We start from the raw sequence: 20,801 nt of genomic DNA on the forward strand, positions 1-20,801 counted from the left end.
ATCACCCTTCTCGTAGTGGCGACCGACATGCTCCATCCGCTGATTCCAGCTTTCAAAGCCAGCGAATTCCTCTCCGCAAAACCCACATGCGCTGCGAGGGGGCGCTCGGCGTTGTTCATGCCAACATCGAATGCGCACCGCCTCGAGGTCTGCATCAAATTGTTGCTTCTCCTCTTCAGTGGCTTGGTTGGACTTGGCCCAGGGTGCGTGCATCCGACGTTGGTGCTGGGTGAAAAGATCTTTGCGATTGAAATCATTGGTGCAGCTCATGGGCCTGGCTTTGGTCGCATTGTTGATATTGCACTGGCCCACATCACAGCGATAGAATCCTAGCTGGACGTGCTGTGATGTCACGTGTCGCTTCCACTCATTCTTAGAGGCAAAGGAGCTAGTGCATCCATAGCGGGAGAAGGTGCAAACAAAGGTACGACGGGGCCGTGTGCCTTTCTCGGTCTTTGATTTGGAGGACGTCCGAGAAACGCGGATAGAATTGGAGGTAAGAGGTTCCCTCTTGCGGGAACCCTTCTGCCTGCCGTTATTGTAGCGCGTTGCCTCTCTCTGACCAGCGTGCGTGTTTGCCGGCACACGTGGGGGACTAGGCAAGGCCAATGAGTCCTGGTTAGGGGCTTGTCCTGCGCCGAGATAGCTGAGTGTGTCGCTGGCATGGTCTAGTTGGCTGTGTTCGTACATGTTATGGCTATGCATAGGGATTGGTTCGTTGGCTGGTATGGGTTCCGCGTCGAGCTGAGCATCGAGTTCAGGGTCAAGTGGAGCATCGAGTTCGAGTTCAGCGATCGGTATGGGCATAGGATAGTTCTGCACAATCTGAGATGGAGCGACGGAGGGCTCGACATTCACAGAAGGGCCTGGGGAGCAAGAGCCCCAATGATCGAGTGGCGGCAGCATTGAATCCGCGCAGCTGGAAGGCGGGGACATGTAGCATCCCATGTTTCCCCAATTATTGCTTGGAGGACTTTCAGCTTTGGTGGATGAATAGCCACCACCAAAGGGTGGGGAGACGTCAGACACCATAGGATAGGCTCTGGCCTCCATGCTGTAAGGTGAACTGGTTTGATCTAGGTGCACGCTTGGGGTCGATAGAGACATGGGCGAGGGAAGCCACGAAGTCTTCATGGTGTGGTCAACATGGGATATCTGGCGTTGGATCTCAGCAGTGCGTTGGCAAAGCACAGGATCAGCGAATGAGTCTGGGTCTGGGAAGAGCTCGTAGTCCTGGGTGGTGGAATGTTGAGGGTCGGTAAAAGAGTTGGGGTCGTCCATCGTCCACGGGTTCCGGTAATGCTTTCTTGCTGGGATAACAGATAGATGGGGGGAGTTGATCGAGAAGGAAACAACACCAAGCGTCATAATTCTGGGCGATCACGCATTTTTATTTCCAGCTGAGAACCTCGACCAGCATGTGTTTTCACCTTGGGTGCCCGGGCAAAGCCAGAACCAAGCTGAGAAAATAGATGACGATCGGCGATCCTGAATGGCTGATGTAGAGCCGCAAATCCTCTGAAAACCAAACCGTCCAAAAAAAGTGATCGTCATCGAGTGGAAATACGTACTCCGACACTGATGGGAAGCGCCGCCCCTGCAGCGGTCGGGAATGGTCATTTGGCGCAGACCGGGGCTACTCGGATGGACCATTCGTAGCATTTTTCCTCCCCCCTTTTTCAGCAATTTTATTTCTGTTTAATTACTTTTGCAGCGAATCCGACAGGAGTCGAACAAGTGGCTGTTCGGCTACAAGGGTGGGTGCCCTCGTGGTTCACGATTAGGGGTGGAGGAACCGCCATAATGATAGCTCCGAATGCTTGCCATTAGGGCAAATGATTGGACACGAATGATCCAACCTAAGAGAGCCTCACGCGCTGTCAGTCTGGAATGAATTTAGGAAAGGACTTCGGAAGATTCCATTCCAGGATCTGCTGTCGTCAACGACAGTTTTGGCTTTCAAAGCCGCGTTTCCACGTGCATATTGTCAAAAAAGAGGATGCACTGCAGTTGCCGGTCGCGAATCCTCCCAGAGATGTATTCATGAAGGCAACCGAATGGAGGAAAAAAAAAAAAAAAGAAAACGAACAAGTCAGGGATCATTTGGAATGAAGGGAGATTTTTGCGCGGAGTGCAGCCAAAGGCCAAATCAGCCTCAGTGCCAGTACCCTCGGGCAGTGCTGCTAAGAAAGCCAAAAATGCATTAGTCCATGCACGACCAGTCCGTCGTACCCACAATCCACGGTGACGGACTCGTGGGGAAAGGAAGTCTTATCGAGCCCATCAGCTTTCATTTCCCCGATTGTAACTGGAAGCGAACCAATTCCAGGCATCGACGGTGATGGAGTCGTCTGCAGGGGATAACTGGAAAGGGCGGGATCAAATGTCCATCGCTCTCGCTCAGTGGCTGACAGTTTGGGGCGTTTTCGCCCGTCCCAATGGATTGACGCATGAATGCATCCTTCTCTCTGACTCTTGTCCCGTTCAGGAATCGTAACGCGAGAGATCCTCGCTGCCGCAGTCACCTTGCGTTTATCCCACAGAGAATCATTGTGCTCCTGTCATTAAACGCGCGACATTATAAATAGCGTCCAGGGAGGGGAGACAGATCGACTTGAGAAGGTTGATAATAATAGATAGTGGAAGACCATGAGGTCCTGACAAGACGACGGACGAGGAGAGGGAAGATTCCGAAACGGACCTCAGGTATCCATTTCAGTCCACCATTCTACCGCCCCCAAAATACCTGATAAAATACCGTCGGTACACAGCGTGACCACCAGTGGCCGGCCATTGAGGGTAGTTATTGGCTTTCGGCAGCCCGGCCCCTCAGTTCCAGTACCCGAAACCCTGCCCCAGAACCACGCTGGAATCTTTCCGGCTGACCACCATCTTCACGAGTCATGCTCTTGTCACTTTGCTTATGTTCCTGTCAGTAAGAAAAGAAAACAGGAAAAGAGAAAAAAAAAATATTGTTTTTATGATTTCTTTTTTTCCTTGGTTTCCTTTTTTTTTTTTTAGTTAAAGTTAGATTTCTCTAAAAAAGCCCAGCGGAAGGGAAGCTCATCCTTCTACACCGCAAGAACTGCGGTGAGACGGGTTCCTGTGTCCCTGTGGCTGAGACGCTTCATCTGCACATAAGATAGACTACCTAGATTATCAGGGAAAATCGGGGATTGAAGTTCACCTTGCTCAGCCCACCGGGCAAAGTTGTCGTTTCACCCTGAGTGTCTGGACCAGAGTCCATATACCGCAGGGATCAGCTCATGATCCATCAGCCAGCGGAGTGTACTAGTAGTACGGAGTACACACGATTTCGAGCGTATCCTGAAATGCGTCATAGCTTCCGGAGCGGAGTCATGAGAATATCAGTGCCTGATATATCAGGTATCAGATCTGTACTTCGTTGGGCGCACCATCAAGACTTCCAAATGGGGTATGGTGTGGCTGGGCTTCGGCAGAAGAGTTGGGCGGCAAAGAGCCGGTTTGGCTCGACATGTAACCCAATAAGATAGATAGTAGCGTGAATTCACTACTAGTAATACTAATAATATTGAAAGAACCTTGTGCATCGGTCAACTAGATTGTATGCTACATTTAAGTGTTAACTACCTGAGATATGTTTGAGTGGGGCATTTGTAACTTACCCCGGATATATATATTGTTACGATGCGCGACCAGTATTGCATACTCCAGCATATCTCTCTCTATACATATTGCCACCAGATCAAAAATAACATCATATGTACGGACATCCAAACACCCCGCCTCCCTCAATGAAATGGTAGGTGAAATAACCTGGATAGGTAGCAAACTAATGTTGATTTCGGTGTTGTTTCACTAAAGACATCGCGTAGAACATAGAATAAGCAATTGGGCAGATCTAATACTAGTAGGCAGATCTAGTACCCTCAATGACCTCCTCTAGCAGCATACATTGACTAGTCATTCAACGATAGATCATACAGCCACCCCCCTCTCGCAGCCTCTGTTTCTTCGGCCTCTCATTCCTTCTTGGCCTTTTTGAGAGCCCTCTTCTTCGGTACACGGATCAGCCAGTACAAAAAGACTGCCGCTGCCGTGTTGAACACGATATACACAAACAAGATCCCGACATTGCGCCACAGCTCCGAGGCTTTAATATTCACCCCCGCCAGGAATTGATCCGTCGTGGACATGGTACATACTTGACAGTCGCTGTCGGCCTCGGGGTTGAGCAAGGTGCTTTTCGCCATCTTGGTAAACGCTTCGAGGTAGCTCGAGCAACTTTGGCCTCCGGGGGGTGGTATATGAAGCACCTCAATATCCGAGCACTGGACTGGGGCTCCAGCAATCCCAGCTGTCATGACAGAAGCCACAAGGTAGGAAAACGGTGATACGCGCCACATGAATATCCAGAACCGAGGGAGGGTAGATGGATTGGCAAGAACACTAGATCACAATGCCAGGTTAGCTGTCACTGTAGAGCATTATACTGTCGATTCCCCAAGGAATTCACATACCCACAAAAGATGAGACACAGTGAAAACATCATCTGAGCGATGTTGCTAGCAGTTTCCGGATGATCGATGCCTGCAATCATCATCGAGGTAAATGTGGACGTGAACAGCATAAAGATCAAGACGAGAAGAAACATCGTGCCACCACGCTCTGTTACCGAGTCTGTCGGATAGGCGTTGCGGAACAAGCCAATAGGGTAATACCAGCAGAAATATGCAGGTACGGCCATCAGCATGTTCCACGGGAGCTCAACGATTACACTTGCAAGCATGAATGCTTTCCATGAGTAGGCTTTCGACGGACGTTCCCGCACTTCGTATAAGGAGCGCTGCATCGCAAAATATGGCATCATTTGTTGAACCAGATTGGGGAAGATGACAAGCAGCATGAAGATGGAAAACATCTCATTTTGCATGCCTTGAATACTAGTGGGCTCCCTCCAGAACGTGAAGCCGATAAACAAGGGCTAGTCCATGTCAGTGGCCAATAATCAGGAATGATCTTAAGGGGGAGAGCTACCGGAATTGTACACATGGCGGCCTTGGCATAAATGTATGACGGGCAGCGCCAGTATTGCTGGAACATTCGCTGGAGACAAATCATGAACTGTGCCGGCAGTGGCATCGCAAACTCTCCATATCCGGCTGTTCGAGGGGGTAGCGGTCGTTGCAGAAGTTCCTGTTTCATCTGCAGTAGTTCCTGTTGTACCTGAGCACGCTCACGGCTCTGTTTCCAAACCTCTGACCAGTCTTGGTCGGCTCGAGAGCCAGGGGCTGCGCCTATGACTTCAAGCATCCACTCAGCAGGATTGGCATTTGATGGGCACTTTGCTGAGCCTTTCTCCTCAAAATACTTAATTAGGGTTCCCATATTGGGGCCCAGGTCGCCAAAATAGACAGTCTTGCCCCCTTTTGCTAAGAATAGTAGCCGATCGAACTGCTGCATCAAGATAGCTGAGGGCTGGTGGATTGTACATAGAATGGCTTGGCCATGATCGGCAAGCTTTCGCATGAGTGAGCATATAGACCACGCAGTCTGGCTATCTAAGCCCGAGGTAGGCTCGTCAAAGAAAAGTAGAAGATCCGGTTTGGCTGCAATCTCGACTCCGATCGTCAGCCGCTTGCGCTGCTCAACATTGAGACCCTCACCAAGGACTCCAACAACCGCCTCAGCATACTCTTCCATATTGAGCATCTTGATAACCTCTTCTACATATGCTAGCTTTTCCTTCCGTGGGGTGCTTGCGGGCTGGCGGAGCAGGGCACTGAAAACAAGGGCCTCCCGAACAGTACTTGTCTCTAAATGCAGGTCCTGCTGCTGTACATAACCTGTTTTGCGCTGGAAAGAGTCATCACGCATGCGCCCGTCCACTAGCATCTCACCAGTGATCACCCCCATAGTCACCCGATTGGCCAGAACATCGAGGAGAGAGGTTTTACCAGCTCCGGTCACACCCATTAGGGCTGTGAGAGTCCCTGGTTTAACCCACCCATCAACGTGATCTAAGATTCGGCGGTCCTGACCCTTGATTTTGATATCATAGCAAACGTCCTGCCAATGGAATATCGATGTTTGTTTGACAATGGCGCCGACATGATCATCCTGCTCATTGCCAACCTTCAGCTTCTCTGAGGTGAGAACATCTTCTGGATCCGCTTCCCGATGGACCTTCTTTGCAAAAGCGGGTATTTTACCACGAGGGAATACCAGGATCTCTCCTTTCGAGGGCTTCGCCCGCACAAGCTCACTGGAGACAATATAAGCCAACAGCGAAAAGAAGAGAAATCCCAGAAGAATACCGAAATTACGCCATAGGTGCGAGGGATAGTATTCGAACGCCACTTCGAGATATCGATCACCATCTATATAATCCTGGCCTGCCACAGCGCCCTTTCCAGAGCAAATCTTCGAGTCTAGAGGCGTATTCTCATACCCTGGACCGGAAGGCACATATGTTGCACATGGGAATTCACGGCCGGCGAACTCATTGATCATGAGGGACTCAAACGAGTACTGTTTTCGCTGGTTTTAGCAAAAAATGTGCAATTCACATGAGACGGCGATCCAGAAACTTACTGCTATTGGATTGAGGTAATTGAGCCATCGAAACCAAGGGCGCATATCCCGGACCGGAATAGTAAACCCCGTGTAGATCATCAGTATCATCATAAATATTGAAGCAGGAACTTCTGCTTGCGCCAAGGACCGAGAAATTGCAGCGATCCAGCGAAACACGTTGGACATAGTTAACGTTGTTGTCACGGAGAACAAGTAGAACACAAAGAAATGCCCCGGTGTCCGACGCAAGTTCGTCATAAAGTAAAGAATCAAGTTGAATACCACGGAAACTAGTGCCTTGGCTGGAAGATCCACAATTAGGGAGCTGATTGCTTCAGCCGATGGGTGGTAAAGTGCATATTTATCGTGCTTTTCCACAATTGGTCGTTGTTGCCATAGAGTAAGCATCTCAAGGGCGCTAGCAAAGGCATTCAGCAATATGGCAAAGAACAACAATGCGCCCCGTGAGAAATAACTCTCTGTAGTGTTATCCAAGTTGTAGAAAACACTCGAGATGATTAGTGCTAGGATACTATTACCGATTACCGTTGATAGCGTCATGCTCATATCGCCCTTGAGACGTAGAAACCCTCGTTGAAGGCAAAGCCGGATCTGCATCCAATATGACAAGGTATAAGGGGAGGAAGCCCTGGTGTTCTTGGCCTTCTCCGCAGCTCGAGAACGACTGAATTCCTCCTTTTTGTGTCCTCCTAAGGGGAACTCACGCTGAAATACCTCAATGTCTGTCAAGAGCTGCTTCCTTTCTAGACTGTCCCTCCATCGCGCCGCAAACTCGTCTGGTGTACGAGGGACCAGGTGCTCATACCCCTTACGAACCAGCCGCTCTGTCGGACTGGTGAGGGATGTTAGAAAGTCTCCGATAGTCTGCCTCTCCGGACAGTCAAAGCCCATTTCGATGAAAAACCGTTTCGCGTCGCGCGCACCGCCGAAATATATCTGGCGGCCTTCGTAGAGGACAATGACCTTATCGAATACATCATAGATAGCCTGACTCGCCTGGTAGATTGCCACGATGGCTGTGGATCCAGTGTAGTCCGTAGATAGACGTAGGTTTTTGACAAATTCGAGAGCAGTCGAACTGTCCAATCCTCGCGTGCTGTTGTCCCAGCATTGCAGGGGGCTACCACATAGTGTAGTCTCCGCAATGCTAACTCTTTTGCGCTCGCCTCCTGAGACACCCCGAATGAACTCGTTTCCTACTCGTGTGTTCATGGTATGGCTAAGACCTAACATGGCCATGACAACGTCCCTCATATGGGTCGCATATTGATCACGGCTCACACCAGGGAGTCTGTTTGCTGGTGCCCGTGCGCGTGCCGCAAAAAGAAGGGTGTCTCCAGCAGTGAGTTGGGGAAAGTGGATCTCTGTTTCTGCCTGGTACACCACCTCTCCCCGAAATCGACTATGCATTTCGTCCCATGAGATCCCTTGGTATTGAATGTCGGTTCCTTCGTCGAGCCATAGCCCATGGGTTTCACCAGCGATGGTCTTCAGGAAGGTCGAGCAACCACTACAGATATTAAAGTTAGTCCGTTGACAGCGCTCGGCGGAGAAAAGCCGCTTACCTCCCAGGTCGGCCCAGAACCACTAGCATTTCCCCACTGTTGACAAAGCCTTCGAAGTTGCGCAGAATATCAATTCGAACTTTGTTCCCATTTCCGAAAAGGCCTCGGAGCCAACCCACTGCCTTGAGCCAGACATTTGATACAGTAGCCTGATAATCAGCCGCCGTTCCGTAACCGAATGCGTTGAGGTTGCGAAACGAGACTCCCGCAGTGCGACGGGGGTAGCGCTCAGGGTCACGCGAGGTTACGTGCAAGAGGTTCTTGGTCCATTTGCGAGAGTTGAATTGGTCCGAGTTCGGGTCCAATTCGGGGTCACTGTTATCCAGAAATGGGTTCAATCCCTCGGTGCCGCCATGTGCCTGAGAGATACGCGACAAGGTTCGTGCCAATGCAGTAATCTTGGTCTGCCCAGCTTGCTCGATGCCATCCTCCGAGTCAGCTTCAATTGTATCCGAGCTTTCTGCTTTGTCAACCGCGGACCCGGTGGTTTGGTCCACACGCGTGCCGGTATGGCGATGCAGTGAGCTTTCGCCGCCAGGCCGTGCCATGTTCGATGTCGTTGAGGGTTCAACGGACGTTGTAGGTGTTAACGAAAGGCCCACAGTGCTTCGTAGTGCGATCACGGAGACTACACCGACAGCTTATCATAATACCACATGTGATACCAACACACAGTTCGAGAAATAGGGGGAAGAAGAGATGGCAGAACGTGTACTCAGAGACAGAGACACTGCAGTGAAAACAGGCAGGAAGGAAGCAAAGCAGGAAGGGACAACGACTAAAACAAAATAATCAGGGCTGAGTAAACAACGGGGAGGCAAAGTTTGACGCCATATAAGAAAGTATAGTGACACGGAATAACGGAATACGGGAGAAACGACATCCGACCAGGAAAGCATAACACGGACAGAGGAGTGAGGGTAGGGGATAGGAAAAGACAGTAGCCGAGCCGGTCCATGGCCGAGAGATCATTGTACCATGTGCCTTTGTAGCGTTTGGAAAGTGCGACTCTCAGGTCCTTGGCATGGGGAACCGATAGGCCGTTACCGTTTGGTTCACGTTCATTGATGTGGTCACTAAGTCATGTGCGAGGATGCTCCCTGCGGAAGCTACGAGTAGTCTACTCCGGAGCTATGGCATATCAATCTTTGTTCTCGAGTGGGTCGCAGCTCGATCAGTGTACCTGTCTGAATCTGGTACTCTCTCACCGGACCGGGTTATTAACTTCCAGATTGCGAGGAACCTTTGGTACTACACACGACTCGGTACGTATTGCGTTCCGTCTCGGGATCTTTCCTTTTTGTTTGTGCTGATTCATTATCCCTCTATCCAGCTCAGACCCCTTCTGTAAGGATGACCTGGCAAGAATCGCAGGGAGCTACGAGTGTAAACACGACACAACCCTGTCCAACGCCTTTCTCTGTTCCACCAACGGTGGTATTTGTATGGTCCAAGGTGATATCCTACGTAAGATAATAGAACGTTCATTGGTTTCGTATTGACCTCGTATTGGGACGGTCCCCACTCCAGACCCAGAATTGTTCCGGAGCTAAACCGTGTTGGGTTAATGTTGGTCATCGGGCTCCAGTTTGACAGCGTCCTCCGTACCTTATTCTTGCCTTATATTGCAGGTCCCCACCGCGGTACAAACAATCAAAGCAAATGTCAACAGCATGGGCCGTTGCCGAACGGGGACACCAATATCGTTTATATCCTATTACTTGTTCTACTAGTACGACACTTCGAGAGAGAAAATCGATCTCGGGCAAAACTAGTAACTTGGTAAGCCTGTTAACTTCTCATGGGTTGCATCCACCTCGTAACATTAAGTTTAAAAGCTCCGATGAATGGGGTATTTTACATGCGGGGTATACCCGTAATTTATTATTTTATTTTCCTGTTCTTCTTGGTAGGAAGTTGTTCCTCCTTAATCAGAAGTACGGATAGAGAGTTGCCCACGGGTCGGATGTCTGCACCAACACCTCCTTTGTTCGCCCCTTCATCGAGCGGTTAACCTTCTTGAAAAAGAAAAATGCTGAATTCTACTCTGTAGTCTTGTGCGGTCGCAAGGCAGTTTGCATGTGCCTTAGGCTTACTCTACAGTGTCTAGGTTTAGCATGGTACTACTAGTGCTAGTATCCTAGGAATTGCTGAAGTGACGTATCAGACTTCACCCTATAACATGCCGACTGCTAATAATCTTCTGTCCCTTACCACCTGTTAAAGCATTCCATAGCCACGACAGCCGAACATGTCTCAGAAGAGTAGGACGAGTCTAAGTCACCTTTACGAGATCCTGGAGGATGTACGGAAGATTAGGATCGAACATGCGAAGAGTATGTTTCTGAGAAGCGCATCCTCTAGTAAGCATACAGAAAATGCAATATCTGACAGGCTTATTGAAGGAACGTTGTCATTAGGCAGCAGCAATCTCTTAAAGAACCTTAAGATTGCACAAGGCACCCTTCGTGATTACGGTCATTTCCGAGAATCCGACGCCCTGGGCGATATCCTTATTACCTGTGCACAACGTCCCGAGCTGGGTGGGTTAGGTCTTACGGAACATACCGACCCTACAGAGGACCAAGAGTCGGAGGTTCTATTTCTGGTGTCGGCATGGTGGGAGTCGCTGAATTCGGCAGACAGGGCCAAGTCATTTCCCGCTCCACTGCCTGTCCGCCCTGGAGGCCGAAGGGGCATGACCCTAAGTGAGAAGCTCTTCTCATTGCACGATATTGATCGGCGGGGGTCGGTAGCTCCAGGTGACCTGATACGAGTTGATGTAGATTGGGTGATTGCATCCGAGGCTTCTTGGGCAGTAAGTGCATGATGAAGGTATTATTCTCCCCTTCGCCACCAGCGCACTCATAGGGCATTTCAGGGCATGGAGTCAACGTACAACCGCCTTAGAAAGCCAGGAATCTTCCGCAATGACCGCTTCTGGCTTGCTGGGGATCATGTAGTTGATCCTCGGGTCAACAGTTCCCCAAAGGTTCAGGCATTGATCGATGCGAGTGAAAGAGCAAAGCGCGTGTTCAAGTTGACGGAATACCAAGGGATGAATGTTAGTTCCCTGTTGAAATCCCGGTGACCTACTAGTAAGCGCATATAGTATACAATTCTCCACACAGAGTTCTATCGTGAACGAGCGCAGCCGGGCATGCTCGTAGTAGGGTCGGACTCGCACACCTGTTCATCTGGAGCGCTTGGATGCCTGGCTATCGGCCTTGGTGCTGCGGATGTGACACTGCCACTAGTAACCGGAGAGACGTGGTTTAAAGTCCCAGAATCTATCGAAATCCGTCTGGTTGGAAAGCCCAAGTTGGGAATTGGTGGAAAAGATACAATCCTTTATATATTGCAACAACTGAAAAGGGATAGCATTGCCTCAGATAGGATTGTGGAGTACAGTGGGCCTGGACTGGAACACCTGTCCTCTGACGCTCGGTTTGCGATATCGAACATGACAGCAGTATGGATCACATCAACCCCTAACCATGAAGTACACTACTCAACTATATGATAGGAGTTTGGTGGTATTACTGGAGTCTTTGTCCCGGACATCCAAACGCAAAAGTTTATGCAAAAGCGCAAAATTCCACGCCACAAAAGCGCAAGTATCTATATGAAGCCAGATGACGATGCACAATATGCTGAAACTCACGAAATTGATCTCAGCAAAGTTCAATCCTTCATAGCAAAGTATCCTCGGCCGGATGATGTTGTTCCGGTTGTTGATTGTGAAGGCATGAAGTTGGACGGTTGCTTTATTGGAGCCTGCACCACTGCCGAAGAAGATCTCATACTGGCCGCCTTAGTACTTGAACAGGGCCTAAAAGGTGGTCTGAGGCCATCTGTAAAAGGCAAGAGGAAGATCGTCCCCGGCTCAATGCCGATTTTATATCGACTACGCCAACTCGGCCTGGTTGAGGTGTACGAGGAAGCGGGGTTTGATATCGGCATCCCTGGATGTAGCTACTGTGTTGGCATGTCTGCTGACCAGGCAGCGCCAGGTGAAGTATGGCTGTCATCGCAAAATCGGAACTTCGAGAATCGAATGGGAAAAGGTACAGTTCAAGACTGCATGACAAGGGTGAACTTGTATATACTGATTTTACAATGTAGGGTCAATTGGACACCTCGGATCTGCTGCTACTGTTGCTGCATCCTCATTTGATATGAGGATCACTGATCCTGCCTATCTTCTGGATGCTATCCAAGCAGAGAAATGGGACAAGCTGCGAAAAAATGAAGCTTCTATTATCCCAGAAGAAGCCTTAACCCAGAGTGTAGAATATGTGGAGCCGAGCGAGCCTTCAAGGCCTTGCTGTGAAATCCAGAACAAGGAACCAACCATTGGAAGCATGCTGATTGCACCACAGGTTATAAAGAATGAGGTTCTAACAGGAAAAGCCCAGCTCCTTGGAGATTTTATAGATACAGACGCTGTAAGTTGTCGACTTCTAAAGAGGATCAGATAAGCACCGTCAATTAACAGCTTTTCAAGCTTGCACCAGCTGAGTTCTTGGTTGACATGGCGACTAACGAAGCAGCTGGAGAGCACTGCTTGCGATATACACACCCAGAGTTCCGTCACCACGTTAAAGAGGGTTTCAATGTTGTGGTTGCCGGCAAGGCCTTTGGCTGTGGATCATCTCGGGAACAGGCTGTCATGGCATTGCTAGGTATTGCAACCCTTATACTTTCTTCTTCCATGGTTCCTTTTCCTTTATTTTCTAATTCGCATTTCTCAGGGTGTGGTGTTAAGTGTGTTATTGCCCAAAGCTTCGCTTTCATCTTTCAGCGCAACATGCCAAACCTTGGACTCCTTGGCATTACCGTGCCAGAGAGATCATTCCACGCAGCTGTCGAGAATGGAGCAGAGATCGCGATTGACTTCGACGATAGCACTATTAACATGGATGGAAGAATATTCAGGTTTAATCTCAGTCCAATGGAGAGAGAGCTCTTTCATCATGGTGGTATCGCGTCCGCCTTTAGGAAGTTTGGTCGTAACTTGTTTGAAGCGATGATGGAGGGAAAGGCCTCGGGTCTAACACCTGGTCGTGGCATTGCAAATCTCGCTGATTCACACCCCGAGCTGCAGTGGTAGAAGTCCGAATAAGTTGCCTATTTATACATTCATGGCGTTTGCGGGGAGCTGTATACTCTTCGTGTGTTCTTATTCTTGCAAATCCAACGAGAATGTAGGAACCAGAATCAAGCCCTTTAATGGTACAGAACATTGAACAGCTATTCTCACTTACGTATTGTCTATATCTTTTGTCAACAGGCCTTATGTGCTAGATGCAGCATGACCATGTTGACGTTATTACTAACTACTAGTAGTACTCTGCATGGAAGGAGAGGCCGGTACCGGGCCGTTCCAGCCTCCAGTTAATTGTTCCTTCCGGTTCTTGATCTTCTCACCGGTGCTCCTTTTCTATTTATAAAACCTTGACCAGTCACCTATAGCTTTCATGCTTGATACCTCTATACTAGTACTGTTACTAGTGTTCCTGATTTAAGTCTACTCTTATCTTCTCTGAGTTGTCAATAGTCAAACATGGTGACAAGGATTCTACTCTATTTACAGTATTTCCTGGGACGGCTTCTCTACCACATTCGTGGTCATGATGCGGGACAGATCATCCGGACTTCAGCCTTTGAGAACCTCCCACTGTCCAATATGCAGCTGGAAGCCACAGAATGCGGACCGTCCGGCTCATCGATGCTACCGCACCACACTTGTTTAGCTGCCGATAACAATGGTAGCTTCCCGGAACTCCGTTGGACTCCTCCACCCAAGGTCGAAGTCAAAGAGTATATCCTGATCTCCGAGGATATCGACCCGCCCATTCCTCGCTTCGTTGTCATGCATGGGCTGTTCTATGCCATTCCACCTACGATTACGGGTGTGCTCCCAAGCGATACCGAGCAGGGCAGAAACACAAGAGAGCATGTTACTCGGTCTGGATGGAGATACGTCCCAAACCTACTCGGAAGCTCATACATCGGGCCTGCCCCGCCCTTAGGACACGGCGCCCATCGATACATCTTTACTATCGTTGCCCTCAGCCAGTCCATTTGGCTCGATCATAGCCAACGAGTCAGCCAAAAGCAGATTACAAAAGCAATGATTGGCAAAGTTGTGGGATGGGGTCAATGGGTTGGGCACTTCGAACGCCCCTGGCCGAGTTAGACGGTACTTGTTGTATGGTCCCGCGCATCCCCATACCACGGGCACTAAAGTCACTTGGCCAATCTCCTGGACCAAGAGAAGGAGCATATACTGTTAAAAAAGTGGGGCCTGGGACGATACGACGAAGTGGTATACTTTTGCTTCTTGTACTATCCTTCTCATTACTGTTTCATTACCTAATAATGCCATTACCATACCTAGAAGTGACTAGCCTCGAATCGAGTTAACAATGCCTTCCAGAATTATACGCTTGGGACGATGATCAGACAAGGTGACTGCCCCTTGGTATTTCCTTAGCCCACTGGTGCAATTAGCCTATCATACATGGGCATGAAATCAATGACGTACGTTGTTCAACTTTTATCTGGTCCAGGAATGCCACGAACCGGTGCATGGTTGACTGGATGGACGACTCATACGCCCGCAGGTTTGCCGCCCCAGCTCGGTGAACCTGGGTAGTGTCCGTCGAAAGCGTTCGGAGGATACCCTGAAGAGCTTCTAGTAGGCTGAGAAGCCTCATAGAATTGCGACACAGAAGGGTTCGAACTAACATCCCAGTCTCGGCTTCGTCCAAATCTGTTTCTCCCAGTTGCACCTTGCTTCGAATGCAGATAAACTGGGGCAGAGGCTGCTCAAATGCAAGGATATTCGCTTCGAAAAGACAACTCTTGCGGGTGATGCTATATGCTGAGCATACGGCCTCAAAAAATGAGAGACAATGATCGGTAAGGGCAGGGATGGTCAAGACGGCGGAAGATTGTGGCCGAAGTTTGCGACAATCTTTGCAATTCAGCATAGCTTGTCCTTGCACATAGACGCGCTGGACCAAGTCCAGGATCGTCTCAAACTCCACGACCGTGTCTACATTCCGGATCTCCGTCAGAATTTGCAAGGCATCGATTGAACACCTACAACTGCTTTCGGGTTCCATCTGTGGGAGACAGTTATAGCGGACTAGTCCTCACACTTGTCCTTGCCCAACAAAGTTGATGTCTCGGTGTCAGAAAACTCAAGGGTTGTCTGGTAGATGCTCACCCTACATACCTCTGGGCATCGGGCTCCCAGTCGCGTGAATCAGCAGCCTACCATGCATCTGTTACTGCATCGGGAAAAAGGGGCAGGTCAGCCTAAAGCTTGAATACCCTTCAAGGTACTTTCCGTTTACAAGGGCGCACATCACCTTCAATTACTCCAATAGAAATACGACTTTCTATCGAATATGTGATGGTTCAATTGATAGCCGCCTCACGGTTCGTCAGCTCGAAGTCAACGAGGGAGCTCTGTTGGTCCGTTCAGTACGGAGCCAGTTCGTCGTGGCACACCCGCGTCCTAAGACCCGTAAAAGGGTCGCACAGCAGTTGACAATGGAGAGCAATAGTTCCCAACTATCCTACCCTCCGAGTGGCGGTCAATCCGGACTGGTGTCTAGACACCTACCATTTTTATTCAAAATGCAATGTCATTCAAAAGACCAAGCATAGTCGCATATACACAGAATGACCTAGACCGTACTATCAGGGTGCGAACATTTATGGCTTATGTTGGGGGGGGGGGGGGGGGTCAAAAGGAATACACAGGTACGCAGGCACAGATTATCATTACATGGAACGAAATATGAATTATAATAAGATGTTAGCTCCAGATATTGTACGGTACAATTTGTACCGGTTCAACGTTTCGCCGGGAGTTTCATTTTCGTCATAACCGACTGCACCCTTCGATTTGTCTCTGTAATCATGCTCAATCTTCCCCATGATGACGGAAGAGCTAATATTTCTTCAGTACAGCGCTGTATCCGACCGATGATACTTGACAACCCGCAAAGTCGCGCGTGCAGAACTTGCTTCACAAAAGCAAACTTCTCTTCCGATGGGACTGGGAACCCACCCACTAATAATGGACATTCCTCTACCTGTGCTTTGAAATGAAAGTTTGCGTTCTTGTACCGACGACTAGCAGCCCCATTCAAACCCTCCTGTCCATACTCCCGAAGGCGACTTTCGTGATACTCGACAAATACGCCATCCCAAACACCACTGTCAACGGACGTGATTGTTTCGAGTGCGGTAACTAGACTATCGATACTAACAACGACTATCATGAGCAAGTTTACCCGTGTTTTGCAGCAAATGGCGCATTCGAGGATAGTGTCCGTTAACTGCTGTAGGATCTGCTGGCATTTCAAGATCGAGTCAATTGTGACTGTTGGCCATGTGCGAGAAGCGCTGATATTGAGCAGCATCAAATCTCGAGCAATATGATCATGGCACTGACACTGATATTGGCGAGCTGTAATAGTCGTAGCCAACCCTGGACCTTCCGATGAGTGACTATATTCGTGGGTGCGTCGTTGCCCCTTGCTTGTGATTAGTGGGTTCAGATGATCGCTTGCAGTAGGCAATCTAGCAGAATCACTCTCAGTTGAAGACGGTACAGTCTGTGGCCAAGCTATCGAATCCCTTTTAAGAAACGCTGTATAAGGGGACGCTATATCAGCCATTACCTGCGCACTTTCCGTCGTTGGCTCACTATAGGCCGAGTGGCCACTTGCTGGTGGATAATACGCGCCCAGTGGCACCTGGTCTTGCAGTTCGAAGGAAGCCACGTCGATTGTCCCAGTAGAACCGGTAAGATCTTTTGTGCTTGATGGAATGGCTGTAAGGCCAGTGTCGGCATTATTTATACCAAGAGCATCGAGAAAATTGCGGTCCTGCGCCAAGTCGGCGGACTGTCCAGATATAAACTCCTGTAGCCAGTTGTCGGATAGATCAATGGTATCAGCGCCTGGATAGCAGAAACCGGTCATCCATGTTAGCTTGCCTCTCCTACAGGGGGTATAAAACATACCCTCATAGAGTGACAATTTGTCTGTATCGAGGAATGGCGGGGTTGGTAGGCGTGTATCCTCGGTAGACATATCATCTACAATGGAGTCGTTGAAGGTGATTTCGTCCAGGATAACCTCCTCGTCCTCCTGGGGATTTGTTATATCATGCCCACTTCTCTGCCCCGAGTCCCGCTTGACCTTCCTCTTCCTGGGACTTCGAACTCTTCGATTGGTCTGATGCCGAGGGTGATCTGAGATTGCACAATCCAGGGAATCGTCCTGCGCACTGTCCCTCTTCTTTGCGGGCCTTCCTAAGCGTCGGGACATGCTGTAGATACAATCTATCTTGTGCTTCTGACATCGTCGACATGATGGCCTCTCGTGACTACAACGGATTTTGGCTTGCTGACAAGCATTGCAAGTAGAGCGGACTTTAACACTTTTGGGGAGCGGATCGGGAATCATTCTGGACGATCTATCTCGATTCATGGCGACTGGGTCCAACACCGGGTTTGGATCGGTGAGCTACTCTCGGGTCTTCTGTCCGGCATGCTATATACCGGCCGATCAGTTTCTTTCTGAGGTACCCGTTCATCCCATTGCTACCTTCTCCACAGCGCCCTCAGGTATCAATGGGCTCAAGGTTCAGCACCAAGGTAGCAATGGGATGCAGTTCGTTCCTTATCCAGGTTACATTATCCAAGTTCCACGACCCATCGGCAGTTTCAGGTATTTGGAATTAATCATTAGCCGTAGGGCCTTATGCCTAGGGCCTCACCGTAGTGTGATTAAACGCTGTTTCGAATAGCCAAGCCTGAGGGATCAGCTTCGTGGCCAGTGCAGTACTACCGTGATCAAAGACTAGTGCAGAAGTCACTCCATATCAATCTGCCTATCGCCTGAACTCCACAATCACGAGGAGCTGCTGCTGCATCCACCCTTCGCCCCTTGTCTAGACTCTCCGCACGCACTCCCTCAACCCTGTCGTCCTACATCACAACCTGCAGCTTCCCTCCCATCTCACATGCCTTTGTCCCGGCCGAACCCGTGGGATTTGCACCCTCGCACAGCATAGACCGTAGCCACGTCGTCGTCGGACTAGCCGTAGCCGTCGGCTTCATCACGGGCCCATCGTACTCCACCATGAAATAGTTCCCGGCCACGGGCGCACCAAGCCTAGCGGCGGCTACGAACTGGTGCACATCGAAGCCCGCTCTCGCCTCTGCCGTCGGCGGGAAGATATGGGAATAGCACTTTGGGAACTGGAAATCCGTCTTTTGGACGAAGAGGAGGTGGACATATCGATGGTGCGAGAAAGGTGGTGGTCGTGGAGCGATGTATTCAGCTCCCGTGCTCTGGTTGACCAGGATCCCGCCATTGGAATATCCGTCTTCTCTCTCCAAAATTCGATTCTCCTTAGATATATCCATCTGGCTGCTGCGTGGCATAACGCAAACCATATCAGGCTGGTACCAGTGTAATGCGACTGTTGCGTCCATGTCGTAAACAACGTCCAAGTCAAAGAATAGAAGGAGATAGGTCAATTCGGGATTGAGTCCGCCCGTGCTTATTATAGGTAAGTCTGCTGTTCCTTGGTTTGGCATCAGCTGTTAGATGTTATCGCACGTCTAAGGTAAGGATAGTCGAGTGAGAATCATACTGGATTTCAAAATCGTATCCCCGGGATATATCCACGATGTCTCAGGATATCGCAATTGCAAGATCGGGATATCCGGAGGCAGAGGACTTATCTGGGCTACTGCACCAGTCCAGAGAAGGTATAAGAGAATGCATAACATTGTTCCTAACGTTTGATGCATTGCTATAACCAGGAAGACAGAACGAGTATACTGGACATCACAATCCTCTTATAGTTACTCTCTCAGTTCCTGTCATATCAAACCGAACACACGATGTGTAACGTTGAAGCCACGGCAATTAATCATGACAAACAGGACAGTTGATCTGTGCTTTGGGGCAATGACCACCTAGAACCATTGGACAAAACATAATTCACGAATAGGATATAGAGAAGGAACGCGAGAAGAGGCGTACAAGATCGGATCGAATCTGACCAAACGCCCTCAACCAGACCCCGGTGATTGGGCTGTGCTGCACAATAGTACTAGGTAAATACACACCATCATCTCTTCCTCCACTGTAAACCCCATGTCCACACGATCCATAACAAAGGGATGACGCTTAGTACGACCACCGCCACGCCACAGTACGTTGCCTTAGCGCCCCAGTACTGGATACAGGGGTGGACAAGGGCTGTTGCTGCTGCGCCTAGGAAGCATCGGACGAGGTTATTTGTTGCCATTATTGTTGCTGGTGTTGTGTAGTGGAGGTCCACAAGAAGGATGTTTAGGATGTTGTACGTGGCTGTTAGGGTGAAGGATATAGTAAAGATGAGTGCTAGGGTTAGCGTAAGGGGCGGTGGCTTGGCTGTTGATATCGTGAGGGCGTAGAGGAGAATCGGGAGGGGGGCTAGGAGCTTTCTTCATCTTAGTACAGAATAATAAGAGTGGTCAACGGACTACAAGGTCTTGTGGGGGTGTATGTGCGTACAGCTATTGGCCCCCCAACTCCCAATCGAGCTTTCTCGACATCAAAGTAGTCCATGTCTTGTCTGCCTTTCGCAATCATTCGCCGGTAATTCCTGTCTACGATTACCCCGTTGACTGTTGCGCTTAGGAGGGTACCAGCGCCCATTGGGAAAAAGCTTAAGCCGATATTCAGGTCACTTAGACCATAGATGGATCTGAGCTGGGAAGGTAGACCGGCTGTTATAGCGTAGTAGCTTGCAAAGACAAGGCCGTTCGATATGAGGATGAGGCTAGTTGGGAGATGGAAAAGAAGGAATATCGTAGATAGGGGGTTGATCTTTCGTTTTGGTAGTTGTGCTTGGAGGACCGGCTCTGGGTTGGTAGGAGTAGCAATAGGCCCTCCGTAGGAACGTTTGGAGATCCACCAATTGAGGATGGATTTGTTCCATCTTGACCCCGGGATTGAGCCGTCACCGACAATGGTCCGACATGTTTCTGGAAAGAAGAGCACGAGAGGGATGAAGAAGACGGTGGATGAGATTGCTAGGAACCAGAATATTGATTGCCATCCTAGATACTCGCTCAAGACACCACCTATGAGAGGGCCTAGTGCTGGTGCAAGGATATTCCCTAGGGAGGTAATGCTCATGTATGTTCCCCGTTCAGCGGAGGTGATGATATCGGCAGCGACGGCCGATGCCAAGGCCACAGTGCCACTGCTACCACTACTCTGGATCGCGCGGAGGACCAGAAGCATGGGATAACTATGCTGTAGGGCTAGGGCGATGTTGCTTGTTATATAGATCAGAAAGCAGATGATATAGGCCGGGCGGCGGCCAGCTTGGTCCGCGAACGAGCCTGTGAGGGTGGGAGCTAAACCTTGACATATCTGCATATAGTGTAGGGTTAAGTAAAGATGAAATTCCTCAGTGAGCACTGGTGAGAAGGATGAAGTACCATGTATGTGGTTATAGTTAGGTTGATTTGGGAACTGGTTACATCCAGATCAGCAGCTATAGAATTGAGGGCTGGGTAGTAGATGTTAGCCGAGATAGGAGAGAACGTCGACGCTATGGCTG

General features: G+C 49.6%; 6 protein-coding genes across 6 annotated transcripts; 2 read left to right on the plus strand and 4 right to left on the minus strand.

Annotated features, from left to right (window-relative positions):
- Positions 1 to 4,004: 4,004 nt before the first annotated feature.
- Positions 4,005 to 8,692, minus strand: ABOM_004355 (pleiotropic drug resistance family ABC transporter; the record flags this gene model as incomplete). The annotated part of the gene is made up of 5 exons (XM_022531485.1): positions 4,005 to 4,431; positions 4,503 to 4,966; positions 5,020 to 6,522; positions 6,577 to 8,089; positions 8,145 to 8,692. The coding sequence occupies 5 exons, from the start codon at positions 8,690 to 8,692 to the stop codon at positions 4,005 to 4,007; spliced, it is 4,455 nt and encodes a 1,484-aa protein (XP_022391379.1).
- Positions 8,693 to 10,395: 1,703 nt separating this feature from the next.
- acoC (aconitase family protein) lies at positions 10,396 to 13,257 on the plus strand (the record flags this gene model as incomplete). The annotated part of the gene is made up of 7 exons (XM_022531486.1): positions 10,396 to 10,962; positions 11,026 to 11,208; positions 11,257 to 11,616; positions 11,671 to 12,211; positions 12,270 to 12,592; positions 12,643 to 12,829; positions 12,899 to 13,257. The coding sequence occupies 7 exons, from the start codon at positions 10,396 to 10,398 to the stop codon at positions 13,255 to 13,257; spliced, it is 2,520 nt and encodes an 839-aa protein (XP_022391378.1).
- A 453-nt stretch (positions 13,258 to 13,710) lies between these two features.
- Positions 13,711 to 14,346, plus strand: ABOM_004357 (YbhB/YbcL family Raf kinase inhibitor-like protein; the record flags this gene model as incomplete). Its single annotated transcript, XM_022531487.1, has 1 exon — positions 13,711 to 14,346. One exon carries the CDS (start codon positions 13,711 to 13,713, stop codon positions 14,344 to 14,346), a length of 636 nt encoding a protein of 211 aa, XP_022391377.1.
- A 242-nt stretch (positions 14,347 to 14,588) lies between these two features.
- ABOM_004358 (putative AflR-like C6 transcription factor) lies at positions 14,589 to 15,277 on the minus strand (the record flags this gene model as incomplete). The annotated part of the gene is made up of 2 exons (XM_022531488.1): positions 14,589 to 14,638; positions 14,695 to 15,277. The coding sequence occupies 2 exons, from the start codon at positions 15,275 to 15,277 to the stop codon at positions 14,589 to 14,591; spliced, it is 633 nt and encodes a 210-aa protein (XP_022391386.1).
- Positions 15,278 to 16,015: 738 nt separating this feature from the next.
- ABOM_004359 (AflR-like C6 transcription factor) lies at positions 16,016 to 17,500 on the minus strand (the record flags this gene model as incomplete). Its single annotated transcript, XM_022531489.1, has 2 exons — positions 16,016 to 17,130; positions 17,194 to 17,500. The coding sequence occupies 2 exons, from the start codon at positions 17,498 to 17,500 to the stop codon at positions 16,016 to 16,018; spliced, it is 1,422 nt and encodes a 473-aa protein (XP_022391385.1).
- A 662-nt stretch (positions 17,501 to 18,162) lies between these two features.
- On the minus strand, positions 18,163 to 20,617 carry ABOM_004360 (putative MFS efflux transporter; the record flags this gene model as incomplete). Its single annotated transcript, XM_022531490.1, has 3 exons — positions 18,163 to 18,739; positions 19,405 to 19,670; positions 19,745 to 20,617. The coding sequence occupies 3 exons, from the start codon at positions 20,615 to 20,617 to the stop codon at positions 18,163 to 18,165; spliced, it is 1,716 nt and encodes a 571-aa protein (XP_022391454.1).
- Positions 20,618 to 20,801: the final 184 nt, after the last annotated feature.

This window comes from Aspergillus bombycis (genome assembly GCF_001792695.1).
Source record: "Aspergillus bombycis strain NRRL26010 chromosome Unknown contig00021, whole genome shotgun sequence".
Taxonomy (NCBI): domain Eukaryota; kingdom Fungi; phylum Ascomycota; class Eurotiomycetes; order Eurotiales; family Aspergillaceae; genus Aspergillus; species Aspergillus bombycis.